At 35.6% G+C, this 25,042-nt stretch overlaps 2 protein-coding genes and 1 pseudogene across 2 annotated transcripts; 2 read left to right on the top strand and 1 right to left on the bottom strand.

Moving 5' to 3' along the window:
* Window positions 1-1,093: 1,093 nt before the first annotated feature.
* On the top strand, window positions 1,094-1,882 carry LOC143548274 (dirigent protein 6 pseudogene; annotated as a pseudogene).
* A 2,371-nt stretch (window positions 1,883-4,253) lies between these two features.
* Window positions 4,254-9,463, top strand: LOC143548273 (uncharacterized). Its single transcript, XM_077039486.1, has 15 exons — window positions 4,254-4,468; window positions 5,492-5,613; window positions 5,687-5,775; window positions 5,842-5,877; window positions 5,980-6,076; window positions 6,256-6,298; window positions 6,389-6,489; window positions 6,599-6,663; window positions 6,975-7,462; window positions 7,545-7,609; window positions 7,725-7,840; window positions 7,977-8,675; window positions 8,757-8,825; window positions 8,910-9,026; window positions 9,350-9,463. Exons 1-15 carry the CDS (start codon window positions 4,254-4,256, stop codon window positions 9,461-9,463), a joined length of 2,436 nt encoding a protein of 811 aa, XP_076895601.1.
* An 11,677-nt stretch (window positions 9,464-21,140) lies between these two features.
* LOC143548272 (wall-associated receptor kinase 2-like) lies at window positions 21,141-24,811 on the bottom strand. The gene is made up of 3 exons (XM_077039485.1): window positions 23,920-24,811; window positions 22,505-22,678; window positions 21,141-22,348 (listed from the first exon to the last, which is right to left on the bottom strand). Exons 1-3 carry the CDS (start codon window positions 24,806-24,808, stop codon window positions 21,141-21,143), a joined length of 2,271 nt encoding a protein of 756 aa, XP_076895600.1. The 5' UTR covers window positions 24,809-24,811.
* Window positions 24,812-25,042: the final 231 nt, after the last annotated feature.

Below are 25,042 nucleotides of genomic sequence, written 5' to 3'. Positions count from 1 at the left end.
CCCCCCCTCCACCCACACAGCAAGGTCCACTACGAGTGGTCTTGGTCAATTCTTTCTTAAGGTTGACTTTTTCATCTCATGTGACATTCCGTTTTTTTATTTTTCATGACCTGTATGCTAGAATTTATATTACAATCATCAATATGTATTTTTGATTTAAAAAAAATTATATTATTATCATCAATAACTTTAACTAGATAAAAAAACAGTAAATTTATAATAATAATAATAATAATAATAATAATAATAATAATAATAATAATAATAATAATAACTTAACTGCATATAATACGATTTCTATATTAAAAATAAACATTAATAAAAATTCCATTTTAAAACTTTCTACGCATTTCCCATAAAATCTATTATTTATTTATTTTGTTTTCTTTGTTACACATTTCTTACGAAAATGTAACATAGGAATGTGCAACTATATTTTTTGTTGGAATATTTGCTACACATTTCCAACACAATTTCTTTTTGTCACAATCTTGTCACAATTTTGTTGCAAATTTAGGGTTTTCTTTTCTTGTAGGAATTTTGTTGGAAACATGTAGGAAATAGCGTTCGTAAGAAATGCGTTGGAAATTTCATAAGAAACATTACTCTTTTCTAGTAGTGATTTGGTTTGATCTTTGTTTCACTTTTGTTCCTATTTTTGTTGAATGTCGGTACAGTGCCGGTACCATGACAAACCAAATTTTTTTTTGTTGTGTCGAAATGATAATCGCTACGATGCTCAATAAAGTATCTTTTTTTGTGTTGTAGGCTATGTACCGAGTGTCAATACCACGTCGATACTATAATAAGCCGAACCAATACCGACTAAGTTCTATTGATATTTAGATAAACTTTTATTTGTTGTTGTGTCGAAGTGATAGCCTTATGGTGTGTATGTATATCCGCATTTAAAATTTGGGTCTATTATCGAGTTCCCCGCCGCAACGCGCGAAGGGAACATACTAGTTAAAATAATAGCCAACCCAACCAACCGTTCTATTCCCACGCCTTTATTACAAGTTGCATTGTTTGCACTATATATACTGGACGAAGTAACTCAATTTGTTGAACTGAACACAAATTCATACTTGAGATGGCTCGCATAGTTTATGAATACATTGTTTTCTTTCTCTTTTCACTCATGATCCTACACTCTTTTCCAAAGCAACTCACTCTAAAGAACTAGATGAGAAGAAACCATGCAAGAGCTTTGTGCTCTACTACCATGACAACCTCTTCAATGGCACAAATCTCGCTAACGCCACATCTGCGGTAGTCACGAATCCTACGAAGCTTGGGAACTTCAGCCACGGGATGCTCGTGGTATTTGATGATCCCATGACTAAAGACACCAACTTCTTATCAGCCCCTGTGGCTCGGGCTCAAGGATTCTACTTCTATGATATGAAAACCACTTTTAATGCTTGGTTTTCTTACACATTGATTTTCAATTCCACTAAACATAAAGGTACAATTAGCATTATGGGTGCAGATATGATGGATGAGAAGACAAGGGACCTTTCGGTCGTTGGTGGCACTGGAGATTTCTTCATGGCACGAGGAATTGCTACTTTTCGCACTGATGCGGCCGAAGGTTTCTATTTTCGACTACAAATGGATATCAAATTGTATGAATGCTACTAAATTAAGTTCCCATATGTGTGTGTGTGTGTGTGTGTGGAGTTTTAAGGTTGAAGTGCTTAAGTAATGTAGTGTGTTGAGTACCAATGTTGTTAAATGTCGAGTGATGTAATATGTAACTTTATTTGTAGTAAGTTTCTGATTTAAGTTAGGTTCCCACATACGTGTGCGTGTGGAGTTTTAAGGTTGCAGTGTTTTAGTAATATATTGTGTTAGCATCAATGTTGTTGCTAAATGTGGATCGAGTGATGCAATATGTATCTTTATTTGCAGTGTGTTTCTGATTTAAACTTATGGAAGAACTTTTATTAAGAAGTCTTTATATTTTTGTTAAGCTTATATCAAGGATCTAACATGATTTTGTTTGAAAAAAATTGTCTTGTCCGTGCCCTTTAGGATAATATATAATGTGTGGAAATTAATGATAAGTGTTTTGAAAATAATTATGTACCTTTTGTATATTCTTGGAAAGTTCTTTATACCCTTTCTTTGATATAAGATTGTTCAAACTTTTCTGCATTTTATACCATGTCGTCGATATAGGGTGGGCCAAACTTTTGAAGGGATTTACAAAATTTGATCACCAACTTGAAACCCTGTTTCAACGACCTGTCGTCGCTATAGGTTAAATTATTATTTTTTATTAATTGGTTGATAAGTAAATAAAAAGAAAAAAAGTCAAGAAAAATAATAAATCACTCTACGACGAAATTCCCTTGCTAAAGGTTAAATTAACTTTATTTATTTATTTTTTATTAATGATTAGTAAATAAAAAATACATAATTTTAAAACTATTTTTCCACTTTCTATTTGTTAATATGCATGAATTTACTAATTATTTTCGTTTTCTCATAATATGTTTGTATTATTAATGTGGATTGATGGGTGGACGGGTGGATCGACCATTGAAAAACCGGAATGTATTAGAAGTAATATTGTGATGCTTATAGTAATTTGATATGTATTAAAAACATGTTTTATGTTATTTTGCAGTCTTTTATATTATATTGTTCGACGAAAATTGAAAATTTAAAAATAAAAAGAATATTTAAATTTGTGTTACTCCTATATCGACGACTTTTCGTTGATATAAGGTATATAAAAAAACAATGTTTTTTAAAATTCCCTATACCGACGAAAAATTCTTGAAATAAAGTATTTAATAAATTTAAAACTTATTTTAAAAATAGGCTACATCGACGACTTTTCGTCATTATAGTTGAAGCTGTATCGACGACTCTAACCTAATGAATTTTTTCAGCTGTTGCGACAAAGAAGTACGGCGAAACTTATATCGAAGACTTGTCGTCGGTACAGGCTATCTCGACGACAATCGTCTTCGAAAAAAGCCTTCTTTGTTATAGTGACACATCACTAGGGCTGTAAACAAATGGAACTAGGCAAGGCTATGTTCATGCATGTTTGCCATTTTAACTTTTATCGGACAAACAAATGGTTCACGAACACCTAACCGAATGAAATTTCTTTTTCGTATTTGTTCATTAAGAAAATAAATTTGTTCATGAATGGTTCATAACACAAAAAAACAGACATGAATGAACATAAACAATGTTGTATTCGATCTTGCTAACCGGTAATAGTTTGTGTTGATGTGTGCGTGTTTTTTCTTAACATTCATATTCATATGCTAATTGACACATAAATTAGTAGCATAAGACTCATATATATTTTTGTTTTATAGTTAATAATTTTGCTTAAATCTATATGACAAGATTAGAAAAGCCATTTAAAATATAAAAAATATATATAAAAAATTTTAATAACAAACATAAGCAAACAAATATTAGAGAAGATGAACGGGTGCATACAAACGTTAACGAACACCTTATCGAACGTTCCAAAAATGAACGGGCATGTTTGTTCATTTAGTTAATTATCGAAAGAATTTCTTACTCATGTTCGTTCATTTATTAAATATTCAAACATGAACGAGCTTTTCGTCATATATTTGAATGGTTTACAACCCTATACGTCACTACATGGACATCGTTTAGTGACAAGAAAAAAAAAGAAGAATTTTGTTGCAAGTGCTGTGAAACTTATATCATTAATGGGCTAAAACCCCAAAACAACGGGGCCGAATACAACCAGCCAAAACGGGGCCCAAATTTGTAGACGGTTATTGTAACGGGAGTTACAATTTACAAAAACAAACTGTTTCTTCCTCGTTGTGTAAGAAAACCCGTTCATCTTTTACAATAATTTTCGATCGCTAAAGACGATTTATACATTGTGTGCATGTGTCTTGAAATTCTGTGCATACTGACCGAAAATTGTGTATCAAATGCATACACCTGTAATATAGCTATAGATAGAGAAACATATGTACCGTGATCAAAAATTTCTGTCCCCTAGAAACCAGAAATTATATTGTACACGTACATATACGTATAAAGTAAACCGAATTGAATTGATAGGATTCTAAACTATTGATCAGGCTTCGAAATATCGTAAGTTATTATTATTTTTCTTATTTTTAGTTTCATTTTTCATCAATATCATGTGTGAATCTTATTGCATGTTATTTGTTGATCAGATTGCATAGATTTTGATTGGAAAAGAGATATTAGGGTGTGAAAATAGAGGAAAGATGGAACAAAGACACGCGTTTATGTCGGCGTTGAGTGTAGGAATTGGAATTGGAGTTGGGCTTGGAGTGGGGAGGACGGTGGGACGTTTAACCAACGGTGGTGAGTCGTCGGCGAACGCTATCACGCCGCAAATAATGGAGCGTGAGATGCGTACTATTATCGTTGATGGCAGAGACAGCAAGGTCACTTTCGATGAATTTCCATATTATATCAGGTAAGACAATCGTTAATTCGTGATGTGGTTCAGATTTTTCGGGTTGATTTTGTTTATTTTATACAAGTTGTGTTATATCTTAATATTGTGCCACTAGGGTTATTTTATCTTTGATAATTGACTTGTGTCATGTAATCCGGATTTAAATGATGAAACCTAATGTTTTGTAACATCCGGCCTCTCATATCAATTAATGTTGTCATTTTTTCCCATAAGAAGCTTACAAAAATTATTAGTTGCCAGAGTGGCAACATCCTAGGATTTATTTTTACCCGATCATACCTAACTGTTGATCTGTTTGTGATATTTGAGATAGACATTCCTTACGACCCAATATCTCTTCTGTGGACTAAACAAAGCAGAATGATTTGAGATTTGTCTAAGGCGTGACATGTTTGATTACTATGAACTAGATTGTTGATAATGTGTCAAGATTAGATATATGGTTTTGTAGTGTCTGAATCTAGATGGCGTGGTTATATTAGCACCGTGAGATATTCTAACTCGTTTGGAATCTTGATATTGTACCGCTGTGGTTATTTTATTTTTGATAATTGAATTGTGATATAATCTGGGTTTTAAGGATAAAACCGATTGTTTTGTAACATTCAGCCTCTCAAATTAATATTGTCATCCTTACCCATAAGGAGCTTATGGATTCTTTTTAGTTGCCCAAGTTGAAAAATCCCAGGAGATCACCCTTCCTAGGATGTATCCTGATCCAAGCACGCTTAACTGTTAGTGATATTTGACACAAACTCCTTATGGCCCAATATCTCCCCGTGGACTGAAAACGCAGAATGATGCGGGATTTGCCTGAAGCGTCACATGCTTGATTATTAATCTTTCATTGACCCGTGTCTATATTGAACATGTCAAGTTTCGGTTATATGGTTTTGTAATATCTGAATCTGGATGGCATAAAGTTATATTAGAACCGCGGGACAATCTAACTCATGTGAATTCTTGAATGTACCTTCTTATATGGTTCATTAACAATTATTTTGTTGATCGTTTTAACAGCGAGCAGACAAGGACCTTACTTACCAGTGCAGGCTTTGTTTATTTAAAGAATATCGATTTTTCAAAGCACACACGGAACCTTGCTCCTGCAAGCCGAACTATATTGTTATCAGGGCCTGCTGGTTAGTTGTTTAATGTTGTTCTGTTTGCCTTGCTAAAACTCTTTACTAATTTTTCTTGCTTGTAAATTTGAAGAGCTTTATCAGCAAATGCTTGCCAAAGCTTTGGCTCATCATTTTGAAGCCAAGCTTCTATTAATGGATATTACAGACTTTTCACTTAAGGTCAGTGCCAATAAAAATTATTTCCAATATGTACTTCTTCTAATCTTGTTTATTCTTTTGCATCAGCTTCAAACTAGATACGGCGCTTCCGCTAAAGCAAACGTAAGCATTGTGACCAATTCCTAACCTCTTATTTCTTGGATCGGATTGCCTGCAATCTTTCTAAATCTTCTGTTTATAATTGAACTGAATGCATTTTTCTAGTCCTTGAAAAGGTCTATATCAGAAACAACTTTGAGCAAAATGTCTGGCTTATTTGAATCAGGACTGTCTGTTATTCAACCAAAACCAGAAAGAAAAGGTATTAAGTTCAATTTTTAAGGCTAAAATAGTATGATGTCCATGTCTAGTGGTATTTATTATTTTAGCTCATATGTTAAGTAACTTCATCATTATGTAAAAAAGTCCAGTGATATTTACTATTTTGGCTCATATGTTAACCGCCACTATGTTAATTAACTTCATCTTTCTGTTCTGCAGCGGGCTTACGTAGACAAAGTAGCGTTGCAGATTTTGGATCAAGGTATGAATTATGTACCCCTTAGCTTTTGATTGAAATATCTTGCATTCTGCAAATGTTAGTGGTGTTCTATTATGTCTTTTTCAATTGCAGAGGGACTGAAGGTCTACAGAATCCCCCAACCCTTAAGAGAAATGCATCAACTGCAGCTAATATGAATGAGCTTGCTTCAAACTCTGCTCCCATGAATCCGGGTAAAAATCCAGAAAAAGTATTAAATGATAATAACTAAGTGTTGTCATTATAGCGAAAAATGTTATAGTTTTTGGTATCCGGTATGAAATGTCACCGCCTTCTTTTCAGCTCCGCTTAGACGCACAGGCAGCTGGTCATTCGATGAAAAGCTTTTTGTACAGACCCTATACAAGGTATCATGTCTTCTTTACTTTTCTTTGCTACAAAACTAGGTTTGAAATTTGACCCGTTTTTTTTTGAACAAGTGGGCATTCCATTGTGTTTTATTCGAAATGTGTCAAATGAATAAAAGCTAAATGCCTAAAAAAAAAGAATGGGCCAAATGAGTCGACAGGTCAAACAACTTGAAAGTCAACCAGAGACTATTTTTATGCGTACAACCTCCTAAATAGTTTTTGTTGAACAGTTGGGATTTTTTTTCTTTTTTTTGTAATCATAATCAACACATTATAGTTAACAAACACATATGCTTCCTACACTGCAGGTTCTTACTCACACATCAAACAACTCGCCTATGGTGTTGTATCTTAGAGATGCTGAGAAGCTCCTGCTAAAATCACAAAGGATAAATATCTTATTCCAGAAAATGATGAAAAAATTATCTGGACCAATACTAATCCTAGGGTCAAGAGTTAATACAGACTACAGTCTAGTAGACGAGAGGATTACTTCTGTGTTTCCATACACCATTGATATCAAACCTCCCGAGGAAGAAGACCGTCTCATCAGTTGGAAGAACCAATTGCAAGAAGACATGAAAATGATCGAGTTTCAAGATAACAGAAATCATATTAGTGAAGTTCTTGCAGAAAATGATCTTGAATGTGGTGATCTGAGTTCTATATGTGTATCTGACACAATTGCTGTAAGTGAACACATTGACGAAGTTGTCGTATCAGCAATTTCTCATCATCTAACAAATACTAAGAATCCTGATTACAGAAATGGAAGACTAGTTATTTCTGCTGAAAGGTATGTTTATTAGCATATGATGTGACATTGGTTGTTAATGTTTGTTACATATTGTTAACCTATTGTCTTAATAATCGAGCAGTTTGGCCCACGGATTGAGTCTGTTCCAGGAAGTTAAATCTATTAAAAATGCCCCCTCGAAAGTTAGTTCTCGATTTGTATAGCTTAAAGACTGTTAAAAGTAGTAATTTCATTTTTGTCACGGGTGTTGTACCTTAATTACAGGATACAACAGGGGAAGGTGTGGTTGGCGCAAAAACAGAAACAGAAACAAAACCTGAAACCGCAGCTCCTAGTGAAGCAGAAGCTTCGGCCCCTAAGAATGCTGATAATGCTGCTCCTGCACCAGCACTGGCACCAGAACCAACAAAAGCTCCAGTAAGTCAAACGTTCTCAAAATGTTATTATTATGTCACAAATAACAATAATAAAGCCTAGTTCAATTACTTCAAATAAAACATACATTTTGGCTTGTATTTTTGCTGTAAAAATAATTAAAACTGCCTTATTTCAGGAAGTGCCAGACAATGAATTTGAAAAACGCATAAGGCCAGAAGTCATACCGGCAAATGAAGTTGGGGTGACGTTTGCTGACATTGGCGCCTTAAATGAGATCAAAGAGTCTCTTCAAGAACTAGTAATGCTACCTCTAAGAAGACCAGACTTATTTGTGGGAGGTCTTCTAAAACCATGTAGAGGAATATTACTATTTGGCCCTCCTGGAACCGGAAAAACTATGCTAGCTAAGGCCATTGCTAACGAAGCCGGAGCAAGTTTTATCAATGTTTCCATGTCTACCATCACTTCAAAGTGGTTTGGTGAAGATGAAAAGAACGTTCGAGCCTTGTTCACTCTTGCAGCCAAGGTCGCACCAACTATAATATTCGTGGATGAGGTTGATAGCATGTTGGGTTCGCGATCAAAAGGCGGAGAGCATGAGGCTATGAGGAAGATTAAGAATGAATTCATGACTCACTGGGATGGACTAGTATCTAAAGCTCAAATTCTTGTTCTTGCTGCAACTAATAGACCATTTGACCTTGATGAAGCAATTATCAGGCGTTTCGAAAGGAGGATAATGGTTGGGCTACCATCTGTAGAGCAGAGGGAAATGATCATGAGAACTCTTTTATCGAAAGAAAGTGTCATTGAAGGGTTGGACTATAAAGAGCTTGCCAACATGACAGAAGGATTTAGTGGAAGTGATTTGAAGGTGATAATATTCTCTTGTCTTAATCATCGATTAAAGATAATCCATGCTTGCAACTAACAAATGACATTGTTGAAAATACAGAATTTGTGTACAACTGCGGCTTATCGACCCGTTAGAGAATTGATTCAACAAGAGAGAAAGAAGGACATTGTAAGTATTGCATTCCACTAAAGTTAATTTTTTGTTTTACTTCATTGCATAGAGTGTCTTAAAATAGCATCTTTTTAACTAAAGGCTAAAAGAATCATGGCTGAGAGTGGTGGCGACTCACAAATCCCTGAAGATCCCAAAGACAGGGTGATAACTATCAGGCCACTTAACTTAAAAGACTTTAGGGAAGCTAAAAACCAGGTTCTTTCTCTATCTATCAATCTGTGTATGCATATACAGGAATAGTGGGAGGTTCAATGAGAACCAGTAAATAATTAGCTGAGTCCCACGGGTCATGCATTATGACTCCAAGATCTATCAATGTAGTTTTTAGAAGACTTAATTTTGCAATCCAAAAAGGGCTAGCGGGCAGCGGCGCAGCTTGTTGCCCGCTTGCCTACTATTTTGATGTGAAAGAAAAAAAATTGTATATATTTGAAAAATATCATTTTTTTATTAGGATCCGGAAGAATCCCTTGGATCATAGTTCTTACATGTTTCATTTTTGATGATATTCAATACAGGTGGCAGCTAGTTTTGCAGCCGAAGGATCAATAATGAGTGAACTGAAGCAATGGAATGATCAATTTGGGGAGGGAGGTTCAAGAAAGAAAGAACAGTTATCTTACTTCCTGTAAGTATCGTCACCACCTGATTAAACCTCTACAGTTGCCTTCATAATAAATAAGAAAATCAGCTAAAGTCCCAAACATTATCCGATAACATACGCAACGGTTAACCACACTGTATCAACACTTTGGGTCAGTCAGATGTATGATAATTAGGATGTACAAGAAAGACCCTTTTCATAAGGGACACCGTGTTGTGTAATTATTATTTTTCTTTTTCTCTTTGTAATATGAAAGTACAGAATCCAACACTTTTGTGTGTTGTGTATACTATAACGTATAAACTAATAATTATTTTTCCTATGGCTGTGTCATAAACAAGTGTGGTTTGTTTTATTAATGTTCTCACGGTATTTCGCATTTGGGAAGAAAAAAATCTCGGGAGGGAAAACTATCCCCTACTTTAATTATATTAAGTAAAGATTGGTAAATATAAGTGCGGAAGTTCTTTAATCGCTGCTATAGTACTAGTAAGTGTGTTCGGATGTGTTTGTATGTGTCTTATGCGATCTAAAAAACTCCTATTTATAGTTACAAGAAGGATAGTATAACAATTATAGGCAATAATGAGCATTAACTGTCCCGGCGAGGATCTTGGAGTGGTTATAGTTAGCATATCTTTATCATAAACGGGTTGTGCCTCCCTCCAACGCCCATAATCTTCAATGTTTGATCAAATCTTCTGCTAGACATTAATTTTTTACCGTTGTCTGCAAGACCAAGTCAAGAATGAAAGGATAATAATAGTTAATAACGAAACTTAGTGAGGATCCTTTCTGACTGTGATCCTGATACACTGTGAGAATTCTCCTGAGGATTCTGCTTATAAGGATCTTTGAAATTTCTACTCACAATAGTTAGTCCCTGTGGTTTACATATTTTGCACACTTGCTCCTCAAGGTTTACTAATTACACAGTTGATCCCGATGGTGGAAAATGTTCACAAATGAGCCCCATAGTTACGTTTTCATAATATGGATGGTCCTTAGCAACTAACGTCGTTAATTTTTTCAGTTAAGTCCAATAAAATAACCAAACTACCCTTAATATTAAAAAAATCAATAAATTAACTATTAATAAAAATATATATTATTTAGTTACTAAAGCATTTAAATGGTCCCACTCTCTCTTTCTCTCTTACAAAACACATCCACCACCACCTCTACTACCACCATCACCACCACCATTAAACCCTTAGGGGGCGTTTGGTTCACAGAATGTTTAGGAATTTGTATGGAATTGGAATCTAGTGAATTCCTTCAAAATTCCATTACTTGTTTGGTTGGAAGTTTGTAAATGGAATTAAAAGAGTGCATGAAAGACAAAAGTGCCCATTCCAAAATCCAAATAACCCTGATCTGGTCTCCTTCTCTCCTCTCTAAAGCCGTCCAACCATCACCACCAGTCACCACCATCTCTCCCTTTATCTTCTCTCATTTCAGTCTATGTGTCATAAGTTACTAGGTTCTGAAAAACCTAGATCTAAAATACGTGGTTCGTCCACCATCAGAAGATGTGAGCTTCAGCCACCAATCTCCGACCACCACTGACAATCAGAATTGATGAAGGAAAAACAGGGGTTGCAGTACTTCAGACCTGGCTCGAAAAAAACGTAGTTGGTGGTGGCCGATGTTTTCAGGCATGTCTTGACAAAATGAAGGGTACGGCGGTGCTGGTCAAGCAAATTTATTGCCGGAAAACTATGGTTCAGATGTCGCCGGAATTATGGTTACTGATTGTGGCCGGAGAAATAATGTTGGTGGTGGCAGGAGTTTATGTTGGTGAATGGTGACCGTGGAGATTAGGGAGTAATGGGATATTTTGGTAATGTTGCAAACATTCCATTGTTTATTCAACTTTCCATCAATACATTAAAGGATTGTGAATTCCATTAGTTAGAGGATTTAGATGGATTTGATTTCAATTCCAATTTCTTTTATTAGCCAAACAAACTATGGAAAAGATTTAAATTCCAATTCCATTGAAATCTCAAGCATTCCTACCAACCAAACATGTCCTTATTTTATCTTGTCACCATGGACTATTACTTATACCACCACCATGAAATATCATAACTAATAATGTGGTGGGGGTAGGGTGGGGCTACCAAGGATTTATTTGTTTAATGTTATTTCCTTGACTCCTCGTCTTTGTTAACTAAAACCCCACTGGCCACAACTAAATATAAGGCCCAACCCAAGAATTAAAAGGGGTTATTAGGTTTCTTGTTAGCTAGGTTGAGTTAACATTATAAATAAGGACAATCAAGTTAGGGAATGTTAAGATGAGGTAGATGCAACTGAGTTAGGGTTCATTAAGAGTCAAAATGAGTTAGGGTATGAGATTTGTAATCAGTTTTTTGAGTTATATTTTCTCATTAATATAAACGAGAGTTATTTGTTTACTTTGTGTTTGGTTATTGACCCGAGACTTGAATTGGTATCAGAGCCAAGTTCAAGAAATCGATAATCGTCTTAACTGTGATCGGCGGTGAGCGGTGGCTTGAGGAGGAGGCATCAATCAACGCATATCGAAACCGAGTTGGGTTTTCGAATCTTTTTTAAAGAGGGCCAGTCGAACAGTGTCGATGTTTTTTGTTGTCCCGTGGCAACAATCGGAGAGCATGTGGAATTCATTTCCCGCTTCTATCGGTTTTGCAATTAAACAAGAAGGCGGGTTCGATTTTTGTTAGAGTTGTTATATACAAACACCATCCCCATGGTGTGTGAATAAGGTTATATGGCTCGTATAGGGCCTATACGAGTCGTATAGGCATAACTTATTAACATGCATACGGAGGTGACAGTGTGGCAGCTTTTTGCAGTCTATACGTGCCGTATAGACCCTATACGAGTCATATAGATATTCTTGTTCGTATAGACCTATACGAGCCGTATAGACCTATACGAGCCGTATATGGTCTATACGATTCATATAGACAGCATGTCAGCTGTACTTTGACCAGATATTTATAATTATTTTATGGTCTATACGAGCCGTATAGATGGTATACGATCCGTATAGGCCAGGTATCAGTTTTTCTTGCTCCAACCATGTAAGATTTGTGTGTTTCTTTGTAAGATAATACCAAAAGTTGTTTGGCTTATTGTAACATCGGGATATAAGCCTAAAACATGATAGATTCGTGTGATGATTTATGATTTCCTACATAAAGTTGTTGACTAATTGTAAGATTTGTGTGTTGCTTTGTAAGATTTATGATTTATGATTTATGATTTATGATTTATGATTTATGATTTACTTTTAAACTACTTGTTTCTATTTTGTAAACAACTTGGATGTTATTTTTAATATTTTGTAATTTTAAAAAAATCTTTAAAAAAACTATACGACTCATATAGATCCTATACGATACAAATAAATGAAAACTGACACTCCTGACCGAAAATGACTTGACATAACCTATACGAGTCGTATAGGCCCTATATGACTCGTATAAGCCCTCCTGGTGTTTGAATAACCTCCTTGGTGTATGAATAACCTAAGCCTTTTGTTATTGAACAACGAGATTATTGTTCTTTTTAATATTTGGTGCAAGACTCATACTTCAAGGATAATATAAGCAATCAGACTTCAAGGAAAAAAAGGTGGTATCTTTATATCCAAGTATCTTGTGAAGAAGAATACAACAAGCTAAGTTTGTTTTCTTTGGAGTGGTTGCTTTGCAAAGAAATAAACGACTCAAAGTCAAAAAAGGATTTTTTTTTCGGAAAGCACGAAGAAAAAAACAAAACATATTTGAAGCAATTCAAGTTTTTTTAGCATCTATTTGGTTCCACAAGATTAATTAGTAACTGGTTTTTTTTTTATGAGTAAACATGTTTAGTTTTGAAAAGTTATTCAGACTGAGTTGTTAGTATTTGTTCCAACAAAGTGGAACATGGGGTTCGACGTCAATGGCAGGTGATGAAGAAAGACCGATAATCCAACCCAAAGTGACCCGGGGATGTCGCTGCAAGTTCAAAAGTTGAATGGAACAAATTACATCACATAGATGATTGTGGTGGAAACAATTTTGGACGATCAAGAGTTATGGGAAGTTGTTCAACCAAAAGAGGGTGTGGTTATTGATGCGAGCGAAGAAGAGTAAAACGGCAAGAGCATTTTTGTTTCAAGTAACAGAAGGTGATGTTCTTCAGATTGCTCAATACAAGAATGCTCGATAAATATGGACGGCTTTGAAAGCACGTTATGTTGGGGCCGAGCGAGTTCAGAAGGCTCGACTACTAACTCTAAAAAGTGAATTTGAGAAATTCAAGATGAAGGAAGACGAGACTATCGACGAGTTTGCAGGAAAAATAACAAGTATGGTTTCAAAGACAACAAGTCTTGGTCAAGTATTCGAGCAAAATATCTTGGTGAAGAAGTTACTGGATGCGGTTCCTAACAAATATTTCTAACTCGTAGCCTCAATCGAGCAAAGTGTTGATCTCGATAGTATGATGCTTGAAGATGTTGTTGGAAGACTTAAGGCATTTGAGGAACATCTGCGGGGAAGAGAGCGCGCTTCAAATTCACATGGTCAGTTACTTTTCAATCGATAGGAAAGTAGTTACAAAGTAATATCGTATGATTAGTCCGATAGCCGAGGTAAGGGTTGGCCGAGTTCACAGGGGCGTGGAAGAGGTCAGGAAACCAGAGGTCAAGACTGAGAGGATGAGGATCAAGATGGTTGTGACAACCGAGATGGTCAAGATCGTGGGTCAAGTCAAACGGGTCAAAGAAGAACCAATGATCGTCAAATGGGAGGAAATGATAGATTATAAGTTCAGTGTTACCGTTGTGATGAGTTCGGTCACTTTACATCTATATGCCAGAGCGTATGAAGGAAAAAGAAGAATCTAATTTAAACAAAATGGACATTTCAATAAATTTTTAGTTATGATAAAAGGTGATCAGAACATGGTTTTTCTTAATGAAGACGGAGTGATTCCAAGGCATTTCGAATCTGAACCGGCGGAGAAAGATGTTTAGTATCTCGACAATAGAGCATCATTCGTTTGCTAGTTTTGTGTAGATAAGTAGTATGAAAATATGAATTAGATATTAGTACTAGTACGCATATGTCCCCAAAACTTAGGAAAATTAGTAAAATAGAGGGGAATGATAAAACTCATCTTATTGCGTAAGCGAGTAAACAAGAATATGAATAAATAATTAAGAATTAAACGGATCGTCCGTTAATTCGTCGAACCAAGTAAATCAAATGAACCAAAAACTTTGAGATAAGTAAATATGAGTAAAGTTGCCGCTGAAATCATTCCAAACGGACGTATAGAACTTCGGTTATGTTAAATTAAATGTTTAAGCGAGTTGGTACTGACCACAATCCGAACAGCGATTCGGAAGTCAGGTTTTGGTCAGTAACCTTAAAATTTTGTTACAAAAATAAAAGTCTTCTGGACCGAAAGTCGGTTTCGACCAGAAGCATGAGAAATTGATAAGTCAAACTTGTTGATTATTATGCCCTTGAATGGTTTTTAATCGATTTGACCAGTCAACACCCTTCAATCTCATAAATTGATTGAAGGTTATTGACTAGAGAATATCTATGAATGATTTACAGTGAACAACTTACCCGGAAAGTATGTAAATCGATCGAAAGATGAAGTCAAAGGTCAATACAATAACAAAGTCAAACACTGAAGCTTGTATCTTCAAGTAAAATAGCCAAAACGAAGAAGATTATGATGGGTAGAGGTAGGTGATGGCTGGGAATGTTTATTTAGGGTTTAGGGAAGTTTGTGGCAGGTATACTATGTGTTGTTTATATAATATATGCAAAAACGAACCAAATATAATTAGTTTACTCGTTTAAGAAACCAAATCAAGTTTTAATGATCAAATCAAATGAAAGTGCAGCCAATAATCATTATTGAGGAAGGGGTAATGTATATGGACAAGTATTTAATCTATGTGAAATTTCTTGGGGCTTAAAACACGTGATATGGCCAAAAAAAATAAGCGATTTTGTGCCAAAAACGAACTAGGAAGCATAATAAACAAAACGATATGTGCAGTGGTGTGGAGGTGGAGCGCGAGGGCCAAGGGGTATTGCGGCCGCGCGGTGCCCCAGGGGTAGGGAGGAAAATGTTTGATTTTTGACAATATTAGTCCTTGAACTTTCTAAAATGGTTAAAAATTGATTATTTTAGAGTTTAAACAAAGAATGAACAACTTTAAGAACACAAAGGGTACAAAATGAAAATACCAATCTTAAATACTTATAAATGTTTGATTTTATTAATAATACGGATCCTAATAATGTTCCCGAATCGGGTTAAATACAAACGAATAAGAATACGAAAAATCCGATATGTTACAGGTTCGTCCTTGTGCGTGTAGTAGATGTTTATCTTCATTAGACTAGGGTGACTTTTGGAGGTTATGACGTAATGGTTTCAGTCTGAGCTATGTCAGGCGTCTTTTTCGAGATGTCTGCACGTATTTTTAGGCGGTTGATTCAAAATCATTTCGCTTTTTGTCAGCTCCCGCCTAACGTGTCGACCGCTGATTGGACAATGTTTGAGGGTGAGCTGTTTCCCTTCCTATCGCATTAATTGCGATGAGTATATAAAAGGGAAGCATTACCACTGTCCATTTACTTGCTCATTTCTTCTAGCGATTTCTCTTTCTTAGTAGCTTGCTTTCTACCGTTTCTCATCATAGCTTGTTGCAAGAAATTACGTGACGCCCTAATCGCAGGTGGGAAGAGAGAAGGTCCTCCGTCTACCGTCGAGAGCATTGTGATTAACAGGAAAGAGAAGGATTTCCAGGATATAGTCAATTTATACGGATTAGCTCCGGAATGGGAGCCGGAACTTCCAGTTACCAGTCTAACGCCAACAAGCCTCCTAAAGGCAAAATTGCCCTTTACGGCAAGTTGTTTACAACCAGCAACTTTATATTGCCAGTTACGACGTTTGTGAGTCGCTTTCTGACGCTGACTGGGATACACATATCTCAGATGCACCCGTTTGGGCCCATGAGGCTTCGACACTTTTAGTTCTGCTGTCAAGCCTTGGGTGTGGCTCTTTCCGTTGAGAAATTTTGCGTATTCTACAAGCTTCAGGCTCGTGGGAGTTGGTTCAGCTGCTCTGCTGTCAGCAAGAAGCCAATAGGGACCGAGCCGCCCTGCAGTGCTCACAAGTCCATTCGGATATTCCTTTCAAAACATTTTATTCATTTTCTTAGATTTAAACCTAACATTTGTCATCACACAAACAGATATGCATACTCAAACATGCAATCATAACATCAATCATCCAAATCAGTAAACACTACCAACACAACATTCAATAGGCAAGCAATCATTGTGGAAGACGAAGTTCTTCTGGATCAAGAGGATGCTATACCGATCGCCATGGTATAAGGTCCTTGGCTAAGAAGTTTACGAATCTCACCATAGCTGATTCGAAAAATCAGCCATGGTACGAGACCCTCACCCGCACTCCTACTCCGATGGACCTGATTCCTGAGTCAGCCCTTGTGCTGGCGGGCATGAGTCGCCTATGGCCAATCCCGGATGAGTATCCATATTATTCTAGGGATAACGGAAGTAAGTGTTGTGATAATCTCTCTGTTTTTTTTTTAACATTTTTTTTCTATTTTAGCGAAGGGGTTCATTTTTTATGTCCTGGTGCTCAGTATTTCTGGCGGAATGTTCTGCCGTCCGCTCGAACATGGGGCCCTACCCATTCTCGAACAAGCCAAGGAAACTTACGTAAGACTATAATCTACCAAAACTGTGACCACTTGATTTATTAGCTATGTGTAATACTATAATCTACCATAACTTGGACCACTTGATTTATTACACTACACTATCACGCCATTGAAAGTATTGGATTAATGGACCTTGCCAACCACATGATAATTATGCATGACTAATAAAATTTATAGTGAATAAACAACGACGTTTCGCCTCGACTTGGTTTGATGTATAAGGTAATTTGTTAAAAATAGAATGTAAAAGTTGACAAAGCATTTTGTTAATTTCTATGTGCTACTTATTTGTAACTAGAGTATGTTAGAAACGAGGTGGGCATGATATACTTGTAAATGCAGTGTTTAATGTTATAAAAATCAGGGATTACTTTATAGAATAGTAAGCAAGTTTTGAACTTGTTTCAATTAGGTTATTCATAAAATATTTTGTTCTAATCAGACCACTAAATTTTCATTTGTGTTTCAATCCTAGATATTTTACTTGAATAGTAGGTTATGCAGGTTACTTTTTATTTTTAAATAGTTTGACACTGCATAAAATTTTTTTAAAAACTAAGAAAATAATTTTAAATTACGAAAAATTAGAAAAAAAAAGAGTAAAAAATTGCAAAAAAAAAAGTAGTAAGAAATCACCCTATTTTAACTTACGGCTTTTTATAAGAAACCACCGTTTTTTTAGAAAAATTTCAAAAAGATAGTTAGGTGATCTTAAAATATTTAATAGTAGAATTATTAATTTCTTTCACGAAAAAAATAAGGAACATATTAATTATATTGTAATTTTTTGCAATTTTTCAGATTCTTTTTTTTTTTTTGCAATTTTTCACAATTTAAAATTTATTTTTCTTAATTTTTACTAATTTTTTCTATTTAAAAAAAAAATATTATGAAATGCCAAAGTCTAGGGATGGCAAAATAACCGGAACCCGACGGGTATACCCGAAACCTGAAGCATTCGGGATGGTTATACCCGTAGCCCGAAGGGTATTAGGCCGGGTATGGGATTATTTTTGAAAATTTTTCGCGGGTACGGACCGGGTATGGGATTTGGTGATACCCGGCCCACTTACCTGAAAAGACATACCCGTTTACCCGAACTATATACCCGAAATAAAAACCTGAAAATTTTTTATTATTAATTTCATTTTTTCTTAACCTTTTGTATTTAAGATATGCATTAAAAAGTATTATTTATGTTTTATATGTTATCAAGTTTATACATAAAGTTATACAAAAGCTATATTATTATTATTTATTTATGTTAAGTTTATATAGATGTAATGTGTCATATTTTACTTTCTAACAGTTCATATATAAATAAAAATATATACGATAACTATAATGGTAAAAAAATCTACTTAAAAATACAAATGAAATTTTTTCTAACAATCTAATGGGTATACCCGATACATACCCGACGGGTAATTACCCGATACATACCCGACGGGTAATGGGCCGGGTATGGGACTGAATTTTATAACCGAGTACGGGCATAGGATTAGCACTAACCGGCTCGTTGCCATCCCTATGCCAAACTATTTAATAATAAAAAGCAACCTACATAACCTGTTATTCATGTAAAACATACAGGATTGGAATACAAAGAAAACTTTAGTGACTTGATTGAAACAAAATGTTTTATGAGTGACCTGGTTGGAATAATTTCAAAACTTGGTTATTATTTTATAGAGTAATCCCTAAAATCATAATAAATTTGTTTTTCATGTTGGTGATGCGGTTAATATTAACAATAAAACACTAAAAAATACGAGCGAATCGAATTAGACCGAATCCAACTGAATGGAATTGAATTCCATGAATCAAATCTAAATTGACTAAAATAGTAAATCAAAATCAGTCTATCGCCACAACTCTTCCAAGCAAGATGATATTGTAAAGAGAGGGAATCGAATTTGACTGAATGCTAAAAGATATCTTTTAGAGATGTTTATTGTTTACAATTTTTAATGAAGATTTTCTTATCACAGCCTATACTATGCGCCCCTGAGTAAAAAATATGGGATCTGCCACTATATGAATCGATTATACTGTTGAATTGACACGCCACACCAATTGCAGCTACGGTGGTTGATTACCTCGTAGGTGTGGTCTCAAAACTATCCCCTCGCCCAACATATACGAGTGCTATGAGCAGGGCCGACGTCCCAATACTATCAATGGTAAAAGTAATCTCTTACGCCCTTAAAAAGTAGATCCTCATTTTGTGTGTAATAACAGTATTTGGCAAGTCTTTTTTTTTTTTTCAAAAGAAAAAAAAATTGACTTCAAAGTTGAAACTATAAGAATAGTATGTTAGTAGGTGCTCGATCCACTTTTTAAAATTTTCACGTTCATAAATTTAGATAATGAAACTAACCAGAAAAAATAATTAACATTGCAAAGATTAATGCACCAAATGTTGTATGATGGTCGGGCATAAGCCGTGTATATTATTATATTAATTGTTTCGTTTTAGTTTAATTACCGTGTGAACATTGGTACTTCAAGCGTGTTTATGTGTTTCAGGTTATTGGACGCTAAGGTTGCTTATTGGGGTGAATTACGAGCAGAGAATGATGATTTAGATGAGCGGAACTGGTCAGGACACTTCCCAATATAGAAAACAAGAAATGCCAAAAATTCCCTGTGACAGAAGCCTTTTACAATACGTGAAGGGCTGGAGGCTGATTACTTCGCGCTACGCGAAGCAGTCCTCATGCTACGCGAAGCAGTCCAAAGTGAGATCCCAACTATTGTGTGCACTTCGCGCCACGCGAAGTGACTTAAAAACAAGAAAAACAAACCTAACTTTATATAGAGCCCCTTGTTCGAGATATCATTCATTTTAGCTGCCAAAGAAGAATGCGAGGAAAATTTTGCATCATCCCGAAGCCCTTGGTTCGTCTAATCATTATATACTTCCATCCTTTCATCAGATAAGCAACTTCTTCGTGATGCCGATGTCAGGCTAAAACCATTGTGTTCACTTTAGGCTAGGGTTTTGTGTAAACTGACCATGATTGGATTCTGTGTGTTTTAATGATTAAGAACTTGATTGAGTTTGCTATTTGATCTTGTTTTACCTTATCACTTGATTATTTATACAATTTATGTTTTTGGTTATCAAATCGTGCATCAACTACTCGGTTGTGTTCATCAAAATTTAGGACTAGGTTCTTGTGTAGTTGATCCAAAACCGTTAGTCATCGCATATCAATTGGTTTTCATAATATAAAACTGGCAATTAGGTAATCGCGTTCAGTTGTATCAACAATTCGAATAGGGTTTCGTTTGTCATCACAACCAAACTACTAGGTCTTGTAATTACTGCCCAATCAACTTAACATAATCTGTGATTGGTTTTTATCACATTGAAGTGAATCACTTACTTCTCATAATTGTTTAAAAACATTAAAAGTAATCGGGTGTTCTCAAAGTATCTTTCAAAACTGCTTGAAATCGGTTGCTCGCTTAGTTTAATAGTTAATAAGTTATGAGTTTCATTTGCACTTTCCTTTAATTCCATGTGGAGATGACATTACTTACTCGTACTAGTTATAGGTATTTAAGATTTTAAAATACTTTTTTTTATTAGAGCACGAGATCTACATCACTGTACGATAGAGTTGTAATTCACTAGTTATTCCAAATGCTCAACAAATCTGGAAAAAAAAAACCAGAGGTTATTTGTATTCCTCGGAAGCCAGTTCGTGACAATCATAAGTAGAAACTTCATATTCTTCAGCCATTGGTAAACAATTTGTTGGACAATACTCAACACAATTACCACAAAATATGCATATTCAGAAATCAAAACTGTAATTTACAAATTATTACAAATACTACAATAGAAGACATTAAATAAAAGAATTCTAACTAATCATAATTGATGACCTTGATGCTCACACAATCGACCATATAAGAAGCAACAGGCAGGTTATCGTGGTATGTTTTCTTCAAAAGGCATGTATGTGCTACTCAAGTGAGATTCCGTATCCTTGGTACCAAATGAAATTAAAGGGACCTCATATAGATCTAATTGCTCAACATCTAGCACTAAGCTTCTAGTCTCTTGAAATGTTTGTTGTTGAGTCCAAGGATGGGTTGTGAATTTCCTCAAATTGTCTAGTTCCACTACTACCTCTTTCATTGTAGGCCTATCCCGACCATGCGGATTAAGGCATCTTTTGACCAAATCACCTATAGCTTGTATCTGCTCAAGACTCCCTTCACGTAATACTCGTTGTTCAACAACTTCATATAAATGGTTTTCTGTAACTGAATTGACAAAATATGTCGCTAGATTCTTTTCAGCATTGGATCTATCAACGCCTATTGGTTTTTTCCCTGTTATGAGTTCTGCAAGAACCACTCCAAAGCTATATACATCACTTTTATCAGTTAGTTGGCTTGTGTTATAGTACTCTGGATCCAAATACCCTAGCGTGCCCTGAATAAGAGTTGTTACTTGTTCGTGGTCTAATGGGACTAACCTTGATGCACCAAAATCTGAAATTTTTGCATTGTAGTTATCATCTAGTAGTATGTTGGTAGACTTAATGTCTCTATGTATGATTGGCATAATAGTTTCAGAATGAAGATATGCAAGTGCACCAGCAACTTCAACAGCTACTCTTAGTCGATTTTCCCATGATAACCAACTCATTCCACCCGATTTAGAATGAATGTGATGGAAAAGAGTGTTATTAGAGATGAATTCATAAACTAGCACAGGGACTTCCTCTTCCAAGCAACACCCCAAAAGATTTACCACATTTCGATGGATAATTTGTGTAAGGATCAAGACTTCGTTTACGAATTGCTCTGCTTGGTTCCCATCGACTATTTTAGACTTCTTTATCGCAACGACACGTTTATCATACAAAACTCCCTTGTACACTACACCATAGCCTCCTCGTCCAATAATGTTATCCTGAGAATAATTATTAGTTGCTCTCCTAAGTTGTGCAATGCTAAACAAAGTCATTGCCGCATGAGATCCTTGTGAATTGATCTTCTGTTGCAGCAACACACCCCCATTTTGCTCAAAGAACTTTTCTCGGAGTTTCATTAGCTTCTTCCTCCGTATGCCATAGAGGATCGCTAATATACTGGATACTATTGCTAATGGGCCAAACACCATTGCTGCATGTGAATTGAAAAGGAAAATCATTCTGTTAGTGGTTATTGTGCTCGATTTCAGTGAACATGGCTTTTGAAAACTAACATCTTGAAAATATTATATTCAAAGTTATACTTGGTGTAATTCACATGTTATACTTTCATGAGAAAAGAAATTACCTATAATGAATGTAGTTGAAGAAAATTTTGAACGGCCGATAGGGAGTTGACAGCCATTTGCTATTTTTGCATCACCAGAAGATCCTAGCGGACATGTACAGTTATAACTCCCTGGAGTATTTAAGCAATTACCATAGCAAGGGTTGGTTTGTGGATCCTCGCACTCGTTGATGTCTATGAATAAAAAAAGAAAAAAAAATAGACGTTAAAGAATGTAGAAAACATCATAATTACATATTATTAACGTAAAAGAGATTACGTTTTGAAACTTCAACAAGTTGGAGAGCTACATACTATGATCCAAGCAATAATTAAACGGTCACATGCACTACTTAGCTCAATTACAAGAATGTTGCAGTATTTGTAAAATATCTCTTAAGTTGTACCGGTTAGATAAGTAAAAATCATTGAAGCTCGCAAGAGATCGACAGACATTGAAACTACAATATAAATCACCAAAATGATGGATTTCATGTAAGACTCCTTGTTTGGGTAACAATTACTACACATGAAACCAATGCTATGTGTATTTTTATTATGCCAAATCTATATCACAAATCATAATGGAGAGTTGATCGAGGGAGTAACAATCTACAGATAATAATGAACTAATGATGATAAATAAAACAAATACATGTAATCTAATAAAATTCTCCAATAATAAAAGTACACTAACTAGATATCATTATGTTGTTACGTCAAAATATGGCTAACTCAATTCAAAGGTTAGTTAGAGAACGAGCCGAGCCTGTGCCCTAGCTTGGCTCGTTTCAAGCACTTTTTCTAAAGCCCGTGAGCTGTTTTTTGAGCTCGAGCTCGGCTTGTTGTTTTCTTATTAATTAATTGTTAATTTTTAGTTATTTATATGTTTTAAGAAAAACCTTAAACTCTCGTGTAGTACCTTAAACGAGCCAAAGCTTGACTCGAGCTCGGCTATCTATTGTGAATTTGTGATACTAATGCATCAAAGTCCAAAAGAGGTAAGACTTATAAATACACAACGCCTGTTACCTCAGCAAGTCTAAACGAACTTCCCATGAAAGGCTCGAGCTCAGGCTCGATAACTAAACGAGCTTTATTTGAGGCTCGAGATCGAAAAAGCTCAAGCTTGCTCCAAGTTGTTAATCGATCCAAATTCGAGTAGCTCAGCTCGTTTGCACCCCTAATTGTTATCAAGAAATATAGACTTTCATATAAATACATTTGTGTTATTCAACATATTGACCTACACCATTTTACTCAGTTTCCCTAGCATCGAAAATTTGCTCAAATTTCATTTTTCCTTTTGTGTTCTTAAACTCTTACAGAATTTGTTCGATTCACGTTGTAATTTGTGAACCAATTAATGTTGAATAAATTATTTTACGCATAATAATACAATAACTATAAGATTTAGATATGTATTGTAAACTGACCTTGGCAACCTGGATCAAGATAAGGGTTTCCCTGGTAACCATTGTTGCATCTACAACGATACCCACCACCGTCTACCTCGTAGCAGGAACTGTTTTCTTTGCATGCGGTAGACTCATTGCAACCCCGAGTGTCCGGTGCAATTACCCAATCTACAACAACATTGACAGTGGCCCGTATCCTCCCCCAAACATCCGTGGGGTTAGATAAATCATCGGCGCCACGAAACACAAAACTACCTTCCTCACCAAGAAATGCTAAGCCACATTGGTTGAAAGACCAAACATCTGTGTGGTTTTTAAAGGTGTGGAGGGTAACATTATAGTAGTCAAGGCCTTTTGGTATAGATGTCTGGCAACAGCCTGATCCTGAGCATTGGCCATCATTAGGCACATCTTGTGCTTTGCCACATAGTCCCAAGCAGCCACTAGAAAAATCTGTTTCCTTTGTCCCTCTTATCAAAGAATAATCATCACACCCAAGGACCGTGAACTTGTTCTTTTGAGCGAAAGTGAATGGACTAACCAACCTACTCCACCATTCAAATTCATTTCTCATAGTTCCATTTGACTCGTAGCACCTAAAAGCGGGCCAAGTGCGAATGCGGAACTCTGAATCCGAAATGTTGTATATCTCTATGTTGCTTGATTGGAGGAACAGTATTGGGTCACTGGAAGACATGTTACAAGTCATGTAAAACGAGTCGTCAAGGGAACAACCCGAGTCTTTACCAATACCAAAAGGGTATGGAACCGTCACATTCCCGCATCGAGTTGGACAATTTGGCTTTGCTATATTGTTAATAGCACTTGTGGTGGAACCTTGAAGAGTACCCAAGGCCATTATAAAAGGAAATGTAGAAAGAGAGAGGATCATAATATGAAGAAGCATGTTTCTCTTCTATGAGGCAATACTTTTGTGTGTTCCATTTCAATTAAATCACTTGATTTATAGGGTGGCTGCAAAGGAGCATAAAATGTCAACTCCAAGAGGGCGTGAAAGATTTGAACAACAATTAAAATACAAACACGCTTTCTGAAAAATCAAACAAATAACTTATTCAAATGATGCGACTTGTGAGAGTTTTTAAGTTTTGAAAATAACTAGGGTAATTAAAACGTTAAA

Source organism: Bidens hawaiensis, unplaced genomic scaffold (genome assembly GCF_021521415.1).
Source record: "Bidens hawaiensis isolate Kalapana, Puna unplaced genomic scaffold, B.hawaiensis_p1.1 tig00014983_1, whole genome shotgun sequence".
NCBI classification, from domain to species: Eukaryota; Viridiplantae; Streptophyta; class Magnoliopsida; order Asterales; family Asteraceae; genus Bidens; species Bidens hawaiensis.
Note: the sequence above shows the minus strand (reverse complement) of the source record. Positions and strands in the feature narration are given on the sequence as shown.